Source organism: Leucopleurus acutus (assembly GCF_964270905.1).
Source record: "Leucopleurus acutus genome assembly, chromosome: 10".
NCBI lineage: Eukaryota > Metazoa > Chordata > Mammalia > Artiodactyla > Delphinidae > Leucopleurus > Leucopleurus acutus.
The window spans coordinates 80198975-80220399 of record NC_139153.1 but is presented as its reverse complement, the minus strand read 5'-3'; the positions used below and the strand labels follow the sequence as shown (position 1 = coordinate 80220399).

Below are 21425 nucleotides of genomic sequence, written 5' to 3'. Positions count from 1 at the left end.
GTGGAGAGAGTTTAGAAGGGTTTGGGGACAGTCAAGGCAGGATTCAGCCCCAGTTAATGTTTTTGAACAAGTGCGTAATGGCAGCCAAAGACTGACACTGCTCCCTGCTCCTCTCTGTAAGTGAAGTTTTCTGGTTTCAAAGCCCCTCACAGGCCTAAGGTGACAGCTGTGTAAGAACAAAGCTTCTCTGTTTATGTCCTCAGAGTGAGGACAGATGCAATGTGAGACTTGGTTTGGTGCAATTTCACAATGATGCCCACTGATAGGTGAGAATTTGGTCCAGGGAAGAACCATGTGGGACCCCTCCAATGCCTCCATGAAGAAGGCAGACACTACCCCTTCTGTTCGAACATACGTTATAAAGTGCAGTTTGCTTCTGTGGTCTGATTCATCCAGCTTCACGGTAACTGAGGGACTGCTATCATGGCAGGAAAGCCCAAGCTTCACTATGTCAACGCATGAGGCAGGATGGTGGCCATCCGGTGGCTCCTGGCTGCAGCTGGAGTGGAGATAGGTCCTCCTAACTTGGATCTAAATTGACTATCAAAGTGCTTTTCTCGTATAAGCTAGGAGACTTCCACACTTGAGGAGCTGGGGATGATTTTTCATTACATAAAAATAGCTGCACATTAAAAAAGAAATGGACTGATTTGACCAAATGAATACGTAAATAAGCCTGCCCATGGAAGAGCAGGAAAACAATTTTTTTTTCAATTTTAAAGGAAACAAAAGAAACATCAACTAATCCAACTGCGTGAACCTTATTTGGATTTCATTTCAACAAACTGTAAATATTATTTGTGACACATACAACAAGTGGAAACTTGATGGTTGATTGAGCATTAGTTATTAAAGAACTATTGTTAATATTGTAGGTGTGATTTTAGGTTTATTATTGTGTTTATGTTCAAAATAGGTCTTACGTTTTAGAAATATGCATCAAGTATATAAGGATGAAATGATATGCTATCTAGGATCTTCCATTTTTACAAGAAGGGGAGGGTGGATGGGCATATAGATGACACAAGATTGGCTTGAGTGGATAATTATTAAAGATGTAGGAAGGATATGAGAACCACTGTACTTTTATTTTTGTACATGCTAGAAATTTCCACAATAAAAGGATGAATGTATATAATATTAGAAAATAAATGTAGTTAAAGTTGATATAATCACAAATATGGGAATGAGCCGGCTGTAACAAACCATCTGTTAAAGATTTAATACATTCACTCAGCAATGATTTGGGGGGAGGGCACCTCTAGTACCAGGCTCTGTACTAAGTTCTGGGGATACAGAAATGAATGAGACAGACACAGTCCTTGCCCTCAGGCAGCTTACACTCTAGTGAGCATGCAGACAAGTCAGTGGGGGATTAAAAGAGGGGTGGGAGCATCTAGGGGACACCCAAGCATTTTTACAGTGTTAAAATGCCATATTCCCTGGAGCACATGTGGGACTCTGTTGAGTGCTTCCCTCTAGAGGTATCCCTGAGAAAAGCACATCTTAACTCAGGTCAGAAGGACACAGCAACTTCGGGCTGGTTTCCTGGGGGAGGGAGGCATGGACAGACTCCAGAGATCTGGTCCCTCAGGGGAGAGCAAGCAGTAAAGGAGGGTTTCAGGTGAGGTGTTGTCCTGCAAAGGGAACCTCCAGTGTGCTCTTCGCCTCCCAGCAGCATGTTTACCTAAGCCTCGGGATTACACTTTGTCGATTGCTTCACGAATGCACAGGACGTGTTAGCCTTGTCCGTTATCAAGTTCATGAAGAAACAAGTACATAAAAATGCAAACAGTGCCAGTTTAGGTTGTTTAATTTCTATAAATCAGCAACCCACAGTTTTCGTTGTGGTCCAGCTTTGGGGTTCAAGGATGTGTTCAGAGCCCCCAGGCAGGATGAGTTCAGCACAGGAGGCTGAAGTAGGGGGGGATTTTGAGAGGATCCCAGGCCTCCTTTTCTTCAGCCCAACCTGACAGAGGAGGGTGTGGGACAAGGCTTACCAGAGGCTCTTGGTCAGGACTTCTGGGTTCTCTGGGCCCAGAGGCAGATCCTCACAACCCCATCTCCGTCGGTCTCACAAGCAACATCACACCAGCAAGTCCCATCCTACCTCGGCCACCCTCCCACACTGACCACCCACCACCCCCTATGTTATCTAGAACTGGGTGCTTTATAAATTGTTGCCCACACACCTCACTGTCTGTATAGTCTGACCCTATGGGATCATGTAGAGCCACAATAAACTGTTTAGCAAGTTAGAAACTCCCAGTTCCCAAACTTTTCACCATCAAGACCCCTTTTCAAAATATAAAGTTGAATGGAGGGAGGTAATATACAGCAGAGGCCCCTGGTGGCAGCATCTTGGGGGTCAGTGGCCCCATGGGTACCCCTTGCTGGGGGACACCCAATGCCCTGTCCTGATCTCACAGGGAGAGAAAGTCTTTCCAGAGATATTAAAACTCCATAACTACAAGAACTTCCCAGTCCCTTCCCTCCAGTGATATCCCCCTCCCAAATCACTACCTAATCACTGACAGAGGTGGAGGCAGGGTGGAGGTGAATTGAACTTGCAAAATAAGCAGTTACGTGCTGCAACCCATGCTTTTATCTTGGTGGCTCTAATCCAGATTTCCAGGTGGCCATGATCACTGTCTTCTGTGTGATAATCCTGCCAAACTCAGAAATACTACAGTCTCCATAGTGTGCACCAGACAGAGGCCATGCTGTGGAATGAAATAACAAAAATGCTGTGGAATGCATGCTCAGTAATGCTGTGGAATGAAATCATAAAAATTCACTATTTCTGCTTTCCAGTTTGAAGAGATATTTATGGCAACTTCAGAAGACTTGGATAAGTCAAGAAACGGTAAGACCAAGAAACTAAATTCCTCTGATGGGAGGATTGAGTACAAGTCATAAGTTGAGGTTTGAACCCCAGCAATGCCATGTGTGTGCATGATGGGAGTGGGGTCAGTGGAGAGGGAGAAGCATGGTTAAAGGTAAGGGGTGGGGCTTCTTGAGCAGGTCTTGTAGCTCACGCAGGACTAGGAAGGGCTGGAACTCTGAGTATTTGCTAAAGGAGCCGGCCCGGGCGGTGCCCCGTGAATGCCCTCTCTGTACACTCCCTGCCTTTCTGCACCGCGAGTGACTGTATCAGTTCAGGATGCCACAAAGCCCTCCCACCCAAGGAAAACAAATGCATTAGAAAGAAGAGGGGCGAAACAGGCCCAGCAGTTGCCTTGAATTCTTTTCTCTGGCAAGTTTGACAAGGTAACATCCTAGCAGTATTGCAGAATTGGTGAGCAGGGAAAGGGTCCTCCACATAGAAATCTCTCAAAACCTGCCTTATATGATGTGAGACTTACTTGAGAACTTCCCATTTGAAATGGCAACCTACTGCAGCTTCTTCCAACTTCTTTCTAAAATATCCGTGAAGACAAATTGACACATGTATCTGAATGGGAAATAAAAAGAGAAATGAAATAATAAGTTCAAAAGTAAAAGGCAGATTGATAGGAAAAAGAAGGACTATAGCAAGCTAAAACCAAATGTCATCCTGCTTAAGCGTTCCAGATCATTTTGGTGTTTCATTTTATATCTGCGGTTATTTCAACATTTTTTCATCCTGGAAGGGTGTAATTCATCAAATACTTCACTCTATTTCTTTTCTTCTTTCAAAAGAAGGGAGTTTGATGTTCCAGCAAGTGCCCATGGTTGAAATTGATGGGATGAAGCTGGTGCAGACCAGAGCCATTCTCAGCTACATTGCCACCAAATACGACCTCTATGGGAAAGACATGAAAGAGAGAGCCCTGTACGGTACTTTTTCTGTTCTTTCATCAATGATTAATAGGAACGATCTAGGTCCTTCCCAGAGTGATCAGGATGTGCTCACACGGATCATGACCGACAGCAGTATAGACCTTAGTGGGTATAACTGAGTACAGCAGAGACCTATGAGGATGAGGGAAGAGTGGAACTTGGAGTGGCATCAAGAGCTTATGAAAGAGGATGTGGTCCATGGATACAGTACAGTGACAGAGGTTTCCAAACACAGGTGAACTATAAAGCCAGGAGGATGCTGGAACCATGACCTCAGGAGCTCAGGCTGGACACCCACCAACAGCTAGAGACAAGGGACAAAGTGTTTGCGTGTCTAGAGGATAAAGACTGGAAAGGGAAGGATCTAAAGGAATTGATTCTTAAGTTTCAGAAATTTTAGAATGATGACCAGGAACCTAATTTATCAGTCCTTTATATGGACTGGCCACTTGACAGAGTAAACAAAGGCTGGTCCTCTAGATGCCAGGATTATCTGCAACATTTTACTGTAAGCCTGAAGCAGCCAGATTTATTCAATACAAGCATATTTGAGGGAAATTTGTTCTCTGTTGTGATGGGGCCACATGACTGATACTAAAATCATGTAATGAACTGTGAACAGTTACTCAGAAAGTTAAACATATAGTTACCATATGACTCAGCAATCCCACTTCTAAGTATATACCCAGGAGAGTCAAAAATACATCCACACTAAAACTTGTACACAAAAGTGCACAGCAATGTTGTTCATAATATTCAAAAAGTGGAAGCAAACAAAATGTCCAACAACTGACAAATTGATGAACAAAGGATGGTACATCCATACAATGGAATATTTTTAGCCATGAACAAGGGTAAAGTACCAATACATGTGACAACATGAATGAACTCTGAAAAGTACTAAATGAAAAACACTGGACACAAAAGGCCACATACTGTATGATTCCAAATGTATGAAATGTCCAGATGTTCAAATCCATAGAAATAGAAAGTAGTTGAGTGGTTACCTGGGGCTGGAATGTGGAGGAATTGGAGAGTGACTGTCAAGGGTACTGGATTTCCTTTTGGATAAGATGATAAAAATAATGTTCTGGAATTAGAGTGTGGTGATGGTTTCAGGATGATAGTACAATTTAAAGGATGAAAATGATACCATGTGAATATATTTCAATAAAGTGTTACTTTAAAAAACTCCTATAGGAAGCCCTGTTTGGAACAGAAACAAAAAATCACCCGGAATATATATTGTTGAAACTGTGTGAAGAATTGCACTATTTCACGATATATTTTGGGTTTTTTTAAAGATTTACTTATTTATTTATTTTATTTTATTTTTTGGCTGCATCAGGTCTTAGTTGTGCCACACAGGATCTTACGTTGTGACGTGCAGGTTTTCTCTCTCTAGTCGGGGCGCACAGGTTCCAGAGTGGTGCGCTCTGTAGTTTGTGGTATGCAGGCTCTCTAGTTGTGGCGCTAGGGCTTAGTTGCCCCTCCACATGTGGGATCTTAGTTCCCTGACCACGGATCAAACCGCGCCCTCTGCATTGTGAGGCGGATTCTTTACCACTGAACCGCCAGGGAAGTCCCCTGACAATATATTTTGGGTGGAGTCTTGAGAAATGCAAACAAGGCCAGAGCCAGGCAACCGTATGTGGAGACGGTTGTGGAGTCATGTTCTGTGGGAAATAGTTGGAGGAACTACTGATATTGGGCATCTAAATGGTCCTGGTGGTGTAACAGGATGGGACAGGGAGAGGGATGTGACTGGGACCGTGGTGCCAGGACTCTCTCTGGACACGACTGAGGTGGTACTAACGCAACACACTGTGCACAGAACACACCACAACAGACATGGCAAACCCTATGTGTGGTCTCAGTGGTTACCTGTAGTGATTCACCCATTTCTCTCTTGCCTCTGACTCTGGATGGGTCACCGGTGTGCTTTGTCCCTATATTTGATTTGTGTATAACCAAAATATTAGACATATGTCTACCTTAATGGCTTTGTTCTAGAATGAAATGTTAAAATTAGTAAAACTCATAACTGAATGACTGGCATAGAGAAATGCACCCAGTGGAGGAGAATTACTTTTATCACCTCCTGATGTCCCACTCTTATCCATTCTTAAACTATAAAATCTAAGGCAGGAGACATTTGACACTTTGGTCATTTTGTTTTTCAGGATTGATATGTATTCAGAAGGTGTGACAGATTTGGGTGAGATGATCATGCTTTTGCCAGTGAACCCACCTGATCAAAAGGTTGTCAAGGGCTTCCCTGGTGGCGCAGTGGTTGGGAGTCCGCCTGCCGATGCTGGGGACGCGGGTTCGTGCCCCGGTCTGGGAGGATCCCGCATGCCGTGGAGCGGCTGGGCCCGTGAGCCGTGGCCGCTGAGCCTGCGCGTCCGGAGCCTGTGCTCCGCAACAGGAGAGGCCGCAACGGTGAGAGGCCCGTGAACCGCAAAAAAAAAAAAAAAAAAAAAAAAAGGTTGTCAAGATGACTGATCGAGAAAGAACAACAAACCGTTACCTCCCTGCATTTGAAAAAGTAAGTGGACTGTTTAGTGTTTTTGGCACTGAGATCAGAGGACCAAGAAAAATAGTGCCTGGCATTGCAGGGGCATTGACCTTCACCTCTGTGAGTATTTCTGAATACTAATGTAACATCCTGATTCTCAAGGTATTTTAAAAAAATCGACTATGAGGAAGAATTGTACCAGTTTTACCCAAGTTCTAATTTTTCAGCAAAATTTTGATTTACTTAGACCCAGTCTGGAATTCTCTACTTGATTGAATTTCGTGGTTGTACTTAGAGCTTGGGCTGAGAGCCACACTGCAGCCTGGAGTAGATGGATCCTGCAGAACACAGTGCAGGGTCTTTGATCCAAGAGGAGCACAATGACAGCAATGCATCAGAAAATATTCTGGTAGCATGTGTAGGGGGACATGAGACCAGCTGCCCTTCAGAAGAATGTGGTACTGTTTCAGGGATGAATGAGATGTTTCTAAATAGAGATGGGGGCAGTGGGGTGGGGAGGAAGAGACAGAGGAAAAGCTGTTCAGGAAAAAATAATCTACAAATTTTGAGGACATGGCTCTCAGAATTTTGAAGAAAATCATACAAAACCAAGGAAATGATGTTCCATCATTATACCTAGTATATATCTTAGTTAATGTTTCTCTTTGAAGGTAAGAGGAGAACATTTCAAGATCAAAACTACCTGAAATCATGTGAAACAAAAATCACGAACCAAAAAAAAATGACTTAAAGAGATTCAGGAGACTTCCATATAAATAAAAAGATTAACATCAACACCCACATCTTTATAAAGCATAGGGTCATTCTTTCATTTATTCAGCAAATGCTAATTCATTGCTTGCATGTCCAGCCATGATATTCAAGGAGTGAAGCATTTAACAGTAATCACAAAGCACACCCTCCTGGCCCTCGTGGTGCTGAGGGTTTATGCAACCTTCACATGATGATAATCTCTTCAGTGATTGCAGTTTGAGGACAGCTATACTTTGAAAACAAAGGGCCCCATGACAACATAAGTAAAAATTGTATATTACAAAATACGTTTATTGTTTGTTTGTTTGTTTGTTTGGCTGTACTGCGCGGCTTGCAGGATCTTAGTTCCCCAACCAGGGAGCGAACCCGTGCTCCCTGCAGTGGAAGCATGGAGTCCTAACCACTGAACTACCAGGGAATTCCCTATTACAGAATACGTTTTTTTTTTTTTTTTTTTTTTGCGGTATATGGGCCTCTCACTGTTGTGGCCTCTCCCGCTGCGGAGCACAGGCTCAGCGGCCATGGCTCACGGGCGCAGCCGCTCCGCGGCATGTGGGATCCCCCCGGACCGGGGCACGAACCCGCGTCCCCTGCATCGGCAGGCGGACTCCCAACCACTGCGCCACCAGGGAAGCCCACAGAATACGTTTTGATGTTATTATATTCTTTTCCAAATAATTATCCATTTGTCCATACTTCTATATGTATACATAAGCTGAAAGTGTATTTGCTAAAACGTTATTATCTTTAGTTGGTGGTGCTGTGTGTGTCTTTTTCTCTTTGTACTTTATGATTTCCAGATTGGTGGAATATTTTAATAAATATCACATATTTCCCTAACATATTATTATAAAAAGTTTCATACATGCAGAAAAGTTTAAAGATGTATAAAATGAACTCATATGAACCCACCACGTGGATACCAAAAAGCTCTGTTTTCCATTATCCTATGTCATTATCTCTCCATTCTTGTTCTGTCAATCAAACGTATTATTTTGGATAGATTTCAAAGTGACTTTAAGTCATCAGGGAAGTTCATTCCCAGACATTACAGCATGTGGATCGTACCATGCTGCAAGTTAGGAGCGCAAGCATGGAGTGCAAGTTAGGAGTCAGGGAGACGGGAGTTCAAGTTGATCCAGGTTTATTTCAGGTCCCAGAGAGAGAGACCAGGAAACCAGGAAGCAGAAAAGAGGAGAAATGTAGACTCTGAAATGGTTTTCTCAGGGTTGAAGAAGACTGTCAAGAAGTTGGAGTCACCGCCCAAGGGAGAAAGATGAGAGAGATATGAAGGGCCATGTCATGAAGCCCAGGGCTGCACACTTTAGGGTGTGGGGCAACAGAAACACTGTGCAGATGGTGCTAAGCCCTTGGCCCAGGGGAAGAAGCAAGTAAGTCAGCCAGAATGAGTTGGGCCCAGGACAAGGAAATGGTGGCCGGGCTTCCACGGAGGATGAGGAGGGAACACCAGGAACCCACTTGGCCTGTCTTACTGATTCAGGGGGAGCAGAAGGCTTCTTTATTGAGAAGCCTCCTCAATGAAAAGCCCAAGTAGCCCCCACTCGCCACAACTAGAGAAAGCCCGCCTGCAGCGACGAAGACCCAACACAGCAAAAAAAACAAAACAAAACATGTCACGTTTATGGCAACACTATTTTAAAAAGCGAAGACATGGTAGCAACCTAAATGTCCATCAACAGATGAATGGATAAAGAAGATGTGGCACATATACACAACAGAATATTACTCAGCCATAAAAATGAACAAGATGGGGCCATTTGTAGAGACATGGATGGACCTATAGACTGTCATACAGAGTGAAGTAGGTCAGAAAGAGAAAAACAAATATCGTATATTAACGCATATATGTGGAATCTAGAAAAATGGTACAGATGAACCTGTTTGCAGGGCAGAAATAGAGAGACACAGATGTAGAGAACAAACTTGTGGACACCAAAGGGGGGAAAGGGAGGGTGGGATGAATTGGGAGATTGGGATTGACATATATACACTAATATATATAAAATAGGTAACTAATGAGAACCTGCTGCAGGGCACAGGGAACTCCACTTCGCTGCACAGTAGAAAGTAACACAGCATTGTAAAACATCTATACCCCAATAAAAAAATAAATAAATAAAATAAAATTTATTATGTAAAAAAAAATGAAATAATGCCATTTGCAGCAACATGGATAGACCCAGAGATTATCATATTAAGTGAAGTAAGTCAGACAGAGAAAGACAAATGTCATATGATAATATATTGCTTATATGTGGAATCTAAAAAGAAAAAAAAAAGGATACAAATGAACTTATTTACAAAACAGAAATAGACCCACAGACCTAGAAAAAAAAAAAAAACTTATGGTTACCAAAGGGGAAATGTTGGGGAGGGATAAATTAGGAGTTTGGGAGTAACATATACACACTACTATATATAAAATAGATAACCAACAAGGATGTACTGTATAACACAGGGAACTCTTCTCAATATTTTGTAGTGACTTATAAGGGAAAAGAATCTGAGAAAGAGTATATATATGTATATATATGTAAATATGTATAACTGAATCACTTTGCTGTACACCTGAAACCAATACAACATTGTAAATTAACTTCAATTAAAAAAGAAAAAAAAGTTTAAAAAAAAACTGAGGGAAAAAAAAGCCATACTTCAATATTTCACTCACTGGCAGAAAGGGTCCAATCAATCTGAAATTTTGTATTTAATTGCCGACCTTGAAAAGATATTAACCAGTTGTATCATGATAAGGGAATGACTCATCATTTTTCTTTTTTTAAATCTAGCATGGAACCAGTGGCCCTGAATGCTGTGGGAGGGGCTTTTCCTAACCCGACTCTCCCTGCTTCAGAGAGGAGTTCAGTCAACTGTAACAACAGCTTATAAACACATGTGGACTTGGCTTTGAGGTGCTGGGCCAAGTGGGAGACAGACTTTCATAAGGTACGTACTGATTTTATACATCTGTATAGTGTGCTCATAGCACAAGAAAAACTGTTTTATACTCACATTGTGCCTTCTTGCTGTGCTTAGGGGACAATTTTAGTCCATTGCTGTTGGATACATCGTTACAGAAATGTAAAAATGAAGAATTTAGAAACCTAGGCATGAGAATTTAGATCTGAGAAAAATTAATGATATGAGGAGAAAAAAGAATGATAGCATTTTAGACAATCGGAGAATATGACCAGCGTGTGAGAGAGTGTAGGTGTTTATGCTGGGGTAACTTTCTCTGTAGAAGTAGTCAGTTCACAACAAGTGCAAATTGTGATGCTGTAATACTGTGTGGGCTGTGAAAAATCAAAATTAAGATTCATTAAAATGGGAATAAGTCTGAATGTCAACAGAAAATTAGAGTGGGCTGTGGCAATTCCCCTTCTCTCTCTGGGATTTAAGCAACTCATGGCAAACCTCCAAAGGAAGTCTTGATAGGAAAACTAGATAATACGGGAGCAGAGAATTAGCTTTTAAAAAATATAGAAATCCACCTGGCTAGAAGGTACAAGTCATTCAAATTGGAATATAGGCGTGAACAATGCACTGTTATAAGTATTAATGTTGGGGGGAAAAAACAAAGGCCTTAGACAGGAGAGGTTCAGTGAGATCCCGTGGAAGTCCTAGAGCTGTCCAGAGCAGGATGAATTCACGGGAGAATTATAGTATCTGAGACTGAAAAGAGAAGATATGGATACAGCAATGACGAGAAGCACTTTGCAAGATGCTACAGACAGCAGCATTTGGATCCCATGACGCGTGGAGTAGAGTCATTAACTTGGAGGCTGAGATGCAGTGGAGCTGAGGCCACCTGGGCAGGTGGGCAGCAACCTCTGCTTTCTCAGCCTACAGCCGTTCCCCTTGCTCTGCCCTGCTTGGCTAAGAGAATCATGGTTCTTTGGTAGAACCAATAAAGTGAAGTCACTGATGGGCCCTTTATGCGCTGTCAGTTGTCTACACACCTGTTTTTCTGACTAGATTTAAACCCCTTTAGGGCAGCCACCACATCAGTCTCCTATCGTGTTCCCCAGCAGCCATCATTTCTTAGCACAGGAAACTGCCCAATGAGTCTTAGTTGAGGAAGTTTGAAGGAAACTTGTTAAGAGAAGGAAATATGTTTATACGTCAACCAGAAACAAGGTGTTCAAGAAGGATCAGAGAAATGTCTGCATTTCCAGGGAAGAAACAGGAGGTAGGAGACAAGGGATCTTTTCCATCAAGTGTTGACAGTGAGACCCTGAGCTCCTGCTCTAAAAAGCAGTGGGTGGAACCCACTGCCATGGCTGGAACGCATGCAAAGGGGCTGGGGGACCAGCAGATTCCGGAGTTGTCCAGATCAGGGAGTGAGGGGGGCTGGGGCCAGGCCTGAGGGGAAAGGCAGGTGGGGTGCATGGTTCAGGGGCAGAACCAGGGGTTAGCTGCGGTCCTGGGGTTTCGAAAGGCTGTGTTCAGTGCTGTGCCAGACTGCACTGAATCTTCGCCAGAAACGTCCTGCATTCCAGGTTAACTAATCAGTGAACATCACTCATCTTTCACACAAGCCAAATAAAAAGGGAGCCATTGTATAACTTGGCTGAAAAAAGTCTGGATATGTATAAAGTCTCATTCCTATTGGAGCTATGGGTCAAGAGGTAGGTAGGTAGATAGATAGATAGATGTAGATAGACAGACAGATACAGACAGAAGAAAGAAGACGCGTGGGCTATCCGGTGTGCTCAGAGACTCGCCTGTCTCTCAGGAAATGAGAGCAGGAGGGAAATTGGATTTCCTGGTCCTTATTATGAATTTTTTATACCTTATCTAGTTTTATCAACCATCCTCACTAATAGATGTAACTATATAACTATATAACTATATAACTATATAACTATATATATATATATATATATTTTTTTTTTTTTTTGCGGTACACGGGCCTCCCACTGTTGTGGCCTCTCCTGTTGCGGAGCACAGGCTCCGGACACGCAGGCTCAGCGGCCATGGCTCACGGGCCCAGCTGCTCCGCGGCATGTGGGATCTTCCCGGACCGGGGCACGAACCCATGTCCCCTGCATCAGCAGGCGGACTCTCAACCACTGCGCCACCAGGGAAGCCCATTAGGAGGTTTTTAATAAATACTAGTTCTCTAGTTGTTCTGCTCCCAAACCCCCAGCCATGCATCCTCACCACAGACTCACCTCTTAGCCTGCCAAGACAATCAGATTTTACCCAATGGAGACTGGACAATGGTTTGTTGCAATTTCCCACAGTTGGCTATCGGGGGTGGGAATTTGGGCCAAGGCAGACATTCCAGGGACTCTTCCGACTCTGCGACAAAGGAGGCCAATACTTCTTCAGCATTGTTGGTGATGTTCAGTCATATATCATAAAGTACATCTTGCTTCTGTGGTTTTATTCTTTGTTCATTCATTTACTCATTCATTCATTCATCCATTAAGGTTTAGAGAAACCAGGAGACTGCCATCATGGCGGGGAAACCCAAGCTTCACTACTTCAATGGACGGGGCAGAATGGAGGCCATCCGGTGGCTCCTGGCTGCAGCTGGAGTAGAGGTAGGTCCTGAGTTTGTTCATCTGAAGTTGAATCTAAATTAACTGTATCAAAGTACTTTTCTTACATAAGCTAGGGGACTTTTCATACTAAATGACCTGTTAAGAGTTCTGCATTAAAACAAATCTGTCAGTTATTTAAGAGATAAACAGATTTGTCCTAATATGTTATTAAAATGTCTTCTTATTAGAGAGAATAAACAGAGTAAATTTAAGAAACTAATCACATCGTGTGGGCCTAATTTGGATTTTGATTTTTAAAATTATAAAATATTATTTATGACATTTATACAGCTGTCAAAAACATAAACATTAAATATCAGTTGATATTTAGTAAACTTTGTAAATGTGTTAGGTGCTATAATGTATTGTGGTTATTTTTAATAGTTTTAATGTTTTAGAAATATACACTGAACTATTTAAAGTTGAAATAGAAGATATCTGGGATCTCTTTCAAATTATTACGAAGGGGAGGGGGGGTAGGCATATAGATAACTCACAGCTGGGTTGAGCTGATAATTATTGAAGCTGGTTGATGGGTACAAGGAGGATTATGATAATTTGCTCTTCATTTTTCTGTATGCTACAAATGTCCATAACAAAAAGACAAAAATATACATATTAGAAAATACATGTAATTAAAGTTAAAACATAAACCAGAAATACAGAGAGGGGCGGATTGTAACAAACTCTCTGTTAGATTTAATGTATTCACTCAGCAATGAATTTGTTGGGCACCTTGAAGGCTAGGTTCCCTGCCAGGTCCTGGAGATACGGGGGTGAACTAGACAGACACAGTCCCTGCCCTCAGGCAGCTTACACTCTAGTGAGGATGCAGACAAGTAAGTGGGTGATTAAAGGAGGGGTGGGAGCATCTAGGAGGACACACAAGCACTTTAAAGTGTTAAAATGACATATTCTCAGGAGCAAGTGTGGGACTCTGTTGAGTGCTTCCCTCTAGAGGTGTCTCTGAGAAAAGCACTTCTCAGCCCAGGTCAGAGGGACACAGCAACTCTGTGCGGGTTTCCTGGGGAGGGAGTCATGGACAGACTCTGGAGACTTGGTCCCTCAGGGGAGAGCAAGCAGTAAAGGAGGGTTTCAGGTGAGGTGTTGTCCTGCAAAGGGAACCTCTAGTGTGCTCTCTTAGCCTCCTAACAGCATGTTTACCTAAGCCCCTGTGTTCAGAGCCCCTGGGCAGAATGAGTTCACCACCAGAAGGTGAAGTAGGGGGAGATGCTGAGAGCATCCCAGGCCTCCTCTTGTCCAGCCCAGCCTGACTGAGGAGGGTGTGGGACAAGGCTTACCAGAGGCTCTTGGTCGGGACTTCTGGGTTCTCTGGGTCCAAAGGCAGATCCTCACAACCCCATCTCCGTCGGTCTCACAAGCAACAGCCCACCAGCACATCCCATCCTACCTCGGCCACCCTCCCACACTGACCACCCACCACCCCCTATGTTATCTAGAACTGGGTGCTTTATAAATTGTTGCCCACACACCTCACTCTCTGTATAGTCTGACCCTATGGGATCATGTAGAGCCACAATAAACTGTTTAGCAAGTTAGAAACTCCCAGTTCCCAAACTTTTCACCATCAAGACCCCTTTTCAAAATATAAAGTTGAATGGAGGGAGGTAATATACAGCAGAGGCCCCTGGTGGCAGCATCTTGGGGGTCAGTGGCCCTATGGGTACTGCGTGCTGGGGGACACTCAATACCTTGTCCTGATTTCACAAGGAGAGAAGGGCTTTCCAGAGATATTAAAACTCCATAACTAGAGGGACTTCTCAGTCCCTTCCCTCCAGTGATTTCCCCCTTCCAAATCACAACCTAATGATTGGCAGAGGTGGAGATGGTGTGGAGGTGAATTGAAGCTGCAAAATAAGCAATTACGTGCTGCAACCCATGCTTTTATCTTGGTGGCTCTAATCCAGATTTCCAAATGGCCATGATCATCGTCCTCTGTGTACCCTGCCAAACTCGGAAATCTTAGCTTCTCCATAGTATGCACCCGACATTGGTCATTCAAGCTCAATAATGTTATGGAATGAAATAACAAAAACTCATTGACTGTTTCTGCTTTCCAGTTTGAAGAGATATTTATAAAATCTCCAGGAGACTTGGATAAGTTAAGAAACGGTAAGACCAAGAAACTAAATTCCTCTGATGGGAGGATCGAGTACAAGTCATAAGTTGAGGTTTGAACCCCAGCAATGCCATGTGTGTGCATGGTGGGAGTGGGGTCAGTGGAGAGGGAGAAGCATGGTTAAAGGTAAGGGGTGGGGCTTCTTGAGCAGGTCTTGTAGCTCACGCAGGACTAGGAAGGGCTGGAACTCTGAGTATTTGCTAAAGGAGCCGGCCCGGGCGGTGCCCCGTGAATGCCCTCTCTGTGCACTCCCTGCCTTTCTGCACCGCGAGTGACTGTATCAGTTCAGGATGCCACAAAGCCCTCCCACCCAAGGAAAACAAATGCGTTAGAAAGAAGAGGGGCGAAACAGGCCCAGCAGTTGCCTTGAATTCTTTTCTCTGACAGGTTTGACATGGTAATATCATAGCAATATTGCGGACTCAAATAACCAGGTGGTGTTGAATTAGTTCGAAGTCCAGGTGAACGTGTGAGGAGGGAGATAAAGAGCAAGGACCAGCATCAGTGGAGTTGGGAAAACAGGCCTGTCCTGCACACCATCCAGTGGTGGGATTTGAAGGGCGTACAAAACACTCTATGTAGGAGTCTCTCTTAGAACTGGCCTTAATGCCATGAACCCCATGAGACTTACTTTGAGAATTTCCCTTTTGACTTGGCAACTGGCTGGTGGAACTTCTCCTACATTCTTCTTAAAAATCCATGAAGACAAATCAAACACATAAAATAAAGGGACATACCATGCTCTGAATGGGAAATAAAAAGTTAACTGAAATAATAGATTGAAAAGAAAAAGGCAAATTGATAAGCAAAAGGATTACAGGAAGCTAAAAGGTATTTCCATTGAAATTTTACCAGGTAAGATTTTTGTTTCCTTTTATGTCTTCAGTCATTTCAACAAAAATTTTGATACATAAAATGTTTCAGTTTACCTTAACAGTATGATTCATCCAACATTTCACTCTATTTCTTTTCTTCTTTCAAAAGAAGGGAGTTTGATGTTCCAGCAAGTGCCCATGGTTGAAATTGATGGGATGAAGCTGGTGCAGACCAGAGCCATTCTCAACTACATTGCCACCAAATACAACCTCTATGGGAAAGACATGAAAGAGAGAGCCCTGTACGGTATTTTTTCTGTTCTTTCATTAATGATTAATAAGAACAATCTAGGTCCTTCCCTAAGTGAGCAGGATGTGTTCACAGGGATCGAGACAAGGGACAAACTGTCTGAGTGTCTAGAGGATAAAACCTCAGAAGGTAAGTATCTAGACAAGGTGATTCTCCAGTTTCAGAAATTATAAGAATGATAACCAGGAACCTAATTTATCAGCCCTTTATATGGACTGGCCACTTGACAAGGGTTTGCAGAGACGGAGCCCACGATGCCAGGGTTATCTGGAACATTTTAATATCAGTTTGTAGCAGGCAGATTTATCCAATACAGCCATATTTGGGGGGGTCTCCTCTGTGTTGTGATGGGACCCCATGATTGAATCATGGAATGTGGCAGTTACTCAAAAAGTTAAACATAGAGTTACCATACAACTCAGCAATCCACTACTAGGAATATACTCAAGAGAATTAAAAATATTAAAAATACAACCACACTAAAACTTGTACACAAAAGTTCATAGCACTATTGTTCGTAATATTCAAAAAGTGGAAACAACAAAATGTCCATGAATGGATGAACAAAGGCAGGCACATCTGTACGGTGGAATGCTATTTGGCCATGAAAAGGAATGGAGTCCTGATCCGTGTTACAACATGGATGAACCTTGAAAACATTCTCTTACAGAAAGAAACCAGACACAAATGATGCATACTGTATGATTCCATTTGTTTGGCATGTGCAGAACATTGCTCTCCGTAAAACCAAAAGCAGTTTAGTGTTTGCCAGAAGCTGGAGGGAGGGAAGAACACTGAATGCCTGAAAAAGCACTCAGCGTCTCTTTTGCAAGTGATGAAAATATTTTGGAATTAGAGTATGATGGTGGTACAGGATGCTGTGACTTTACAAAGAAAAATCACACAATTTTACACTTGAAAAGGCTGACATTCTGGTATGGGAATTATATTTCAATAAAGCTTTCATTTAAAAAGACTATTGTAGGAAACCATGTTTGGAAGAAAAACAGCAAAGTTACCTGGAATATGTACTGTAGGAACGAAATGAAGAAACGCACGATTTCGGGGGATATTTTGGGTGGAGTCTTGAGAAATGCAAACAAGGCCAGAGTTGGGTAACAATATGTGAAGAGGGTTGTGGAACCATATTCTATGGGAAATAACTGGAGGAAGTGCTGGTTGGGCATCTAAAGGGTCCTGGTAGTGTAACAGGATGGGACAGGGAGAGGGACATGGCTAGGTCCGTGGTGCCAGGACTCTCTCTGGACATGACTGAGGTGTTACTAATTCATCACACTAACTGTGCACAGAACACACCACAGCAGAGACGGCAAACCCTAGGCATGGTCTCAGTGGTTACCTGCAGTGATTCCACCCGTTTCTCTCATGCCTGTGACTCTGGACAGGTCACTGATATGCTCTGTCCCTACATTTGGTCATGTATATAACAAAAATATTAGACATATATCTTCCTCGATGGCTTGCTCTAGAATGAAATGTTAAATTTAAGAAAAATCATAACTAAATGACTGACATAGAAAAATGCACCCAGTGGGGGTGATTTACTCTGCCACCTCCTGACGCCCCATCCTTACCCATTCTAAACTGTAAAATCTCACACAGGAGACATTTGACACTTTGGTCATTTTGTCTTTCAGGATCGATATGTACGCAGAGGGTGTGGCAGATCTGGGTGAAATGATCATGCATTTGCCACTGTGCCCACCTGAGCAGAAAGATGCCAAGATGACCCAGATCAAAGAGAGTATAACAAACCGTTATCTTCCTGCATTTGAAAAAGTGAGTGGACTGTTCAGCGTTTTTGGCACTGAGATCAAAGAACAAAGAAAAATAGTGCTTGGCATTGCAGGGGCATTGACCTTCACCTCTGTGAGCCTTTCTGAATACTAATGTAGCACCCTGACTCTAGGGCATTTTATAAAAATTGACTATGAGGAAGAATTGTACCCACGTTTTACCCAAGTTATAACTTTTCAGCAATTTTTTTTTTTTTTTTTTTGGCGGTACGCGGGCCTCTCACTGTTGTGGCCTCTCCCGTTGCGGAGCACAGGCTCCGGAAGCGCAGGCTCAGCGGCCATGGCTCACGGGCCCAGCCACTCTGCGGCATGTGGGATCTTCCCGGACCAGGGCACGAACCCATGTCCCCTGCATCGGCAGGCAGACTCTCAACCACTGCACCACCAGGGAAGCCCGTCAGCAAAATTTTGATTTACTCAGACCCAATCTGGAATTCTTATACTTAGAGCTTGGGCTATGGAAACTCTGAGAGCCACACTAGAGCCTGGAGTACATGGATCCTGCAGAACACAGTGCAGGGGCTTTGATCCAAGAGGAACACAATGACAGCAATGCATCAGAAAATATTCTGGTACCATGTGTAGGGAGATACGAGACCCTACCCACCAGGAGAATGTGGTACTGTTTGGGGGATGGATGAGATGTATCTAAACAGAGATGGGGGCAGAGTGGTGGAGAGGAAGAATCAGAAGAAAAGTTGTTCAGGGAAAAATAATCTACAAAGTTTGGGGACATGGCTCTCAGACTTTTGAAGAAAATCATACAAAACCAAGCAAATAATGTTCCATCATTATATGTAGTATATATCTTAGTTAATGTTTCTCTTTGAAGGTAAGAGGAGAACACCTCAAGATCCAAACTACCTGGAATCATGCTAAACAAGAATCATGAACTGAAAAAAAAATGATCGTAAGAGATGCAGAAGGCTAACATAAAAATAAAAAGCTTAACCAACACCCCCATCTTTATAAAGTTTAAATCATTCTTTCATTTCACAAGTATTAATTCATTGCTTATGTGTCAGGTCCTAGTCAAGGAGTGAATAATAGTAATCAGAAACTACATTCTCCTGGCTTTATGGTGCTCAAAGTTTAGGCACATTCACATGGCGGAAACCCCTATAGTCATTGCAGTTTAAGTACATCTGTATTTTGAAATCAAAGACCCCCATGATAACATTAATGAAAAATGTATATTACAAAATAGCATTTGATGTCTTACTATGTTCTTTAATTTTTAGCTATACTTCTATGTTCATACATAGTCTGGTAGGATATTTGCCAAAATGTTATTATCTTTACTTGGTGGTGATATGTGTGTTTTTGCCTCTATGATTTTCATATTGTTGCAATATTTTAAGTAAGCATCATATATTTTTTCCAATATGTTATTATGAAAAATTCAACCATAGAAAAGTTGAAAGAGATGTACAATCAACTCATACATACCCACCACCTAGAATCAAAAATTAGTATTTTGTTATTATGTTTGCTTCATCATGTATCTCCCTATCCTTTTCTCCTCTGATCAAACATATTATTTTGGGGGGTGTTTCAAAGTAAGTTGCAAACATTAAGTGCAGTCACCCCTAGACAGTTCAGCATGCAAATTATAATATATTCCACAGTGTTATTGACAGACACAGGTGGAATAGGAGTCAGAGTCAATTTTGTCAGGGAGATGGGAATTCAGGTTGACCCAGGTTTATTTCAGGTTCCAGAGGGAGAGACCAGGAAATGAGGAGAGCAGACAAGAGGAGAGAAGAAATACAGACTCTGCAATAATTTGCTTAGGGTGGTAGAAAGCTGTCATGAAGGTGGAATCACTGCCCAAGGTGGGGGAGGGGAGAGAGAGATGGATGAAAGGCCGCATCATGAAGTTCAGAGCTGCACGCTTTAGGGTGTGAGGTCAACAGAAACACGGTGTATATAGTGGAAGCAAGTAAGGCAGCCACAGCGAGGTGGGAACAGGAAAAGGAAACGGTGGCCTGGCTTCCACTGAGGTTGAGGAGGGAACAGCAGGGAACCACCTGGCCCATCTCACTGATCCAGGGGCAGCAGAAGGTCTGAAGGTCCACACCCACCCAGTGAGGCACAGAGGGGGAAGTGGGGCAGGGGAGACAGAGGAAGAGCATTGGGCCCAGCCTACCCGGGCCTGTGTTCCTGATCTGACCCCTCCATTCGCCAGGTGTTGAAGGGTCATGGCCAAGACTATCTTGTGGGCAACAAGCTGAGCAGGGCTGACATCCACCTGGTTGAACTTCTCTACTACGTGGAAGAGCTGGACCCCAGCCTTTTGGCCAACTTCCCTCTGCTGAAGGTGAGCTCTCTCACAGCCTTTGGGGGGAGCCCACATCTCCCACCTCGGCATCTGCTCTCTGGACCCTGGGACTGTGATGCTAGGGTCCCTGACGCTGTCCAGGCCTCACTGCCCCCAGGTCTCCACAGTTCACTCCAAGGCCTTGGTCTGGGGCATGGAAAGAATCTGGTCACGCCAAAGACATTGGAGATGGTCGCTGCCCCAAGGAGAATGACTTGCCTTTTCCCAGGAGAGAGACCCAGGACTTGGCGCCTCTCTCTGCCCCGGTTCCATTTCAGTCTCTTTCTTCATTTCCTCTTTGCTTCCCTCCCTCCCAGGTGTGTCCTCCTCTTTCTTCACGTGAGTCTGTCTGCGCAGGTCTGCCACCATCTCATTTCTTCCCCTCAGCTCCTGTTCCTTCTCTTCCAAGTTCATTTCTCTCTCCCCATCTCTCCCTCTCTCCGAGGGCAGATTGGTTCTGACTGGCCTCATTGTCTACCTTTCATGTTTTCTGTCTTCAGTTCCAGCCCAATTCCCCTATACCTTCCTGTCTTGATATCTTGGAGCCTTTATCTGTGATGTCGTGTGAGACACGTTACTCTTCCTCGTATTGCACGACAGGGTGAATCTGCAGAATTTACGTGTAGGAAGAACATGAGGAAGACTTGAGCTGAGTGAAGTCTTAAACTAAGACATCTCTGGGGAAAACGTTATTATGCTTTTATCTTCCTGCCTCACTAGGTGTGTGTGTCCAGCCTCATCCTGGTGCTGATGGAGGGGCCTCGGCTGGCCCTTTTCTGGGAGGGTCTCAGAGTCCCTGGTTTGTGCTCACGACGGGGCTGGTCTTTGGCTGCACTCTGAGCTGTGCTCTTGTGCGTTGCAGGCCCTGAAAACCAGAGTCAGCAATCTCCCTGCCATGAAGAAGTTTTTGCAGCCTGGCAGCCAGAGGAAGCCTCCCATGGATGAGAAAAATTTGGAAGAAGCAAAGAAGATTTTCAGGATGCAATAAAGCGGGCGTGGCTGCCCAGAACACAGGGAAAACTTCAGGAGATTGAAGTTTTCCAACAGTGAAGTGCTTTACCTATATGTAGATCCTGGCTACTGTGAAGCTAATAAATATTCCAAAGTATAAGGGCTAATTTAATTAGAATGCAGATTTAGTTGCAGAGCAATCCATTTTGTTTTGATCACATACGAAATCATGATCTCCTCCTAGAATGTGCCTGGGACTTAAACATAAATAAAGGGAGAGAAAGTGTCATGGACTCTGATCTGTTCAAAAAATTGTCATACACCAACTATCATAGTCAAAAAGAGTTAAGTAGAAATTGTCATCTGGTATTCTTGGTGACACAAAGAT

At 43.3% G+C, this 21425-nt stretch overlaps 1 protein-coding gene and 1 pseudogene across 2 annotated transcripts; both read left to right on the top strand.

Annotated features, from left to right (window-relative positions):
- Nucleotides 1-423: 423 nt before the first annotated feature.
- LOC309967646 (glutathione S-transferase A2-like) lies at nt 424-10257 on the top strand (annotated as a pseudogene). The gene is made up of 5 exons: nt 424-510; nt 2815-2866; nt 3682-3814; nt 6006-6103; nt 10172-10257. The product of its transcript is annotated as a glutathione S-transferase A2-like (transcript).
- Nucleotides 9956-21324, top strand: LOC309967862 (glutathione S-transferase A2). The gene is made up of 7 exons (XM_082848790.1): nt 9956-10081; nt 12571-12684; nt 14766-14817; nt 15809-15941; nt 17608-17749; nt 19955-20086; nt 20949-21324. Exons 2-7 carry the CDS (start codon nt 12598-12600, stop codon nt 21072-21074), a joined length of 672 nt encoding a protein of 223 aa, XP_082704916.1. The 5' UTR covers nt 9956-10081; nt 12571-12597; the 3' UTR covers nt 21075-21324.
- The last annotated feature ends 101 nt before the right edge of the window (nt 21325-21425 follow it).

Bases quoted from the DNA above. Each gene is read 5' to 3' on its own strand.
- LOC309967862 (XM_082848790.1), top strand. From the start codon at position 12,598: ATGGCGGGGAAACCCAAGCTTCACTACTTCAATGGACGGGGCAGAATG. The intron at 12,685-14,765 runs GTAGGTCCTGAG...TCTGCTTTCCAG, and splicing joins TGGCTGCAGCTGGAGTAGAG to TTTGAAGAGATATTTATAAA. The intron at 20,087-20,948 runs GTGAGCTCTCTC...TGTGCGTTGCAG, and splicing joins CCAACTTCCCTCTGCTGAAG to GCCCTGAAAACCAGAGTCAG.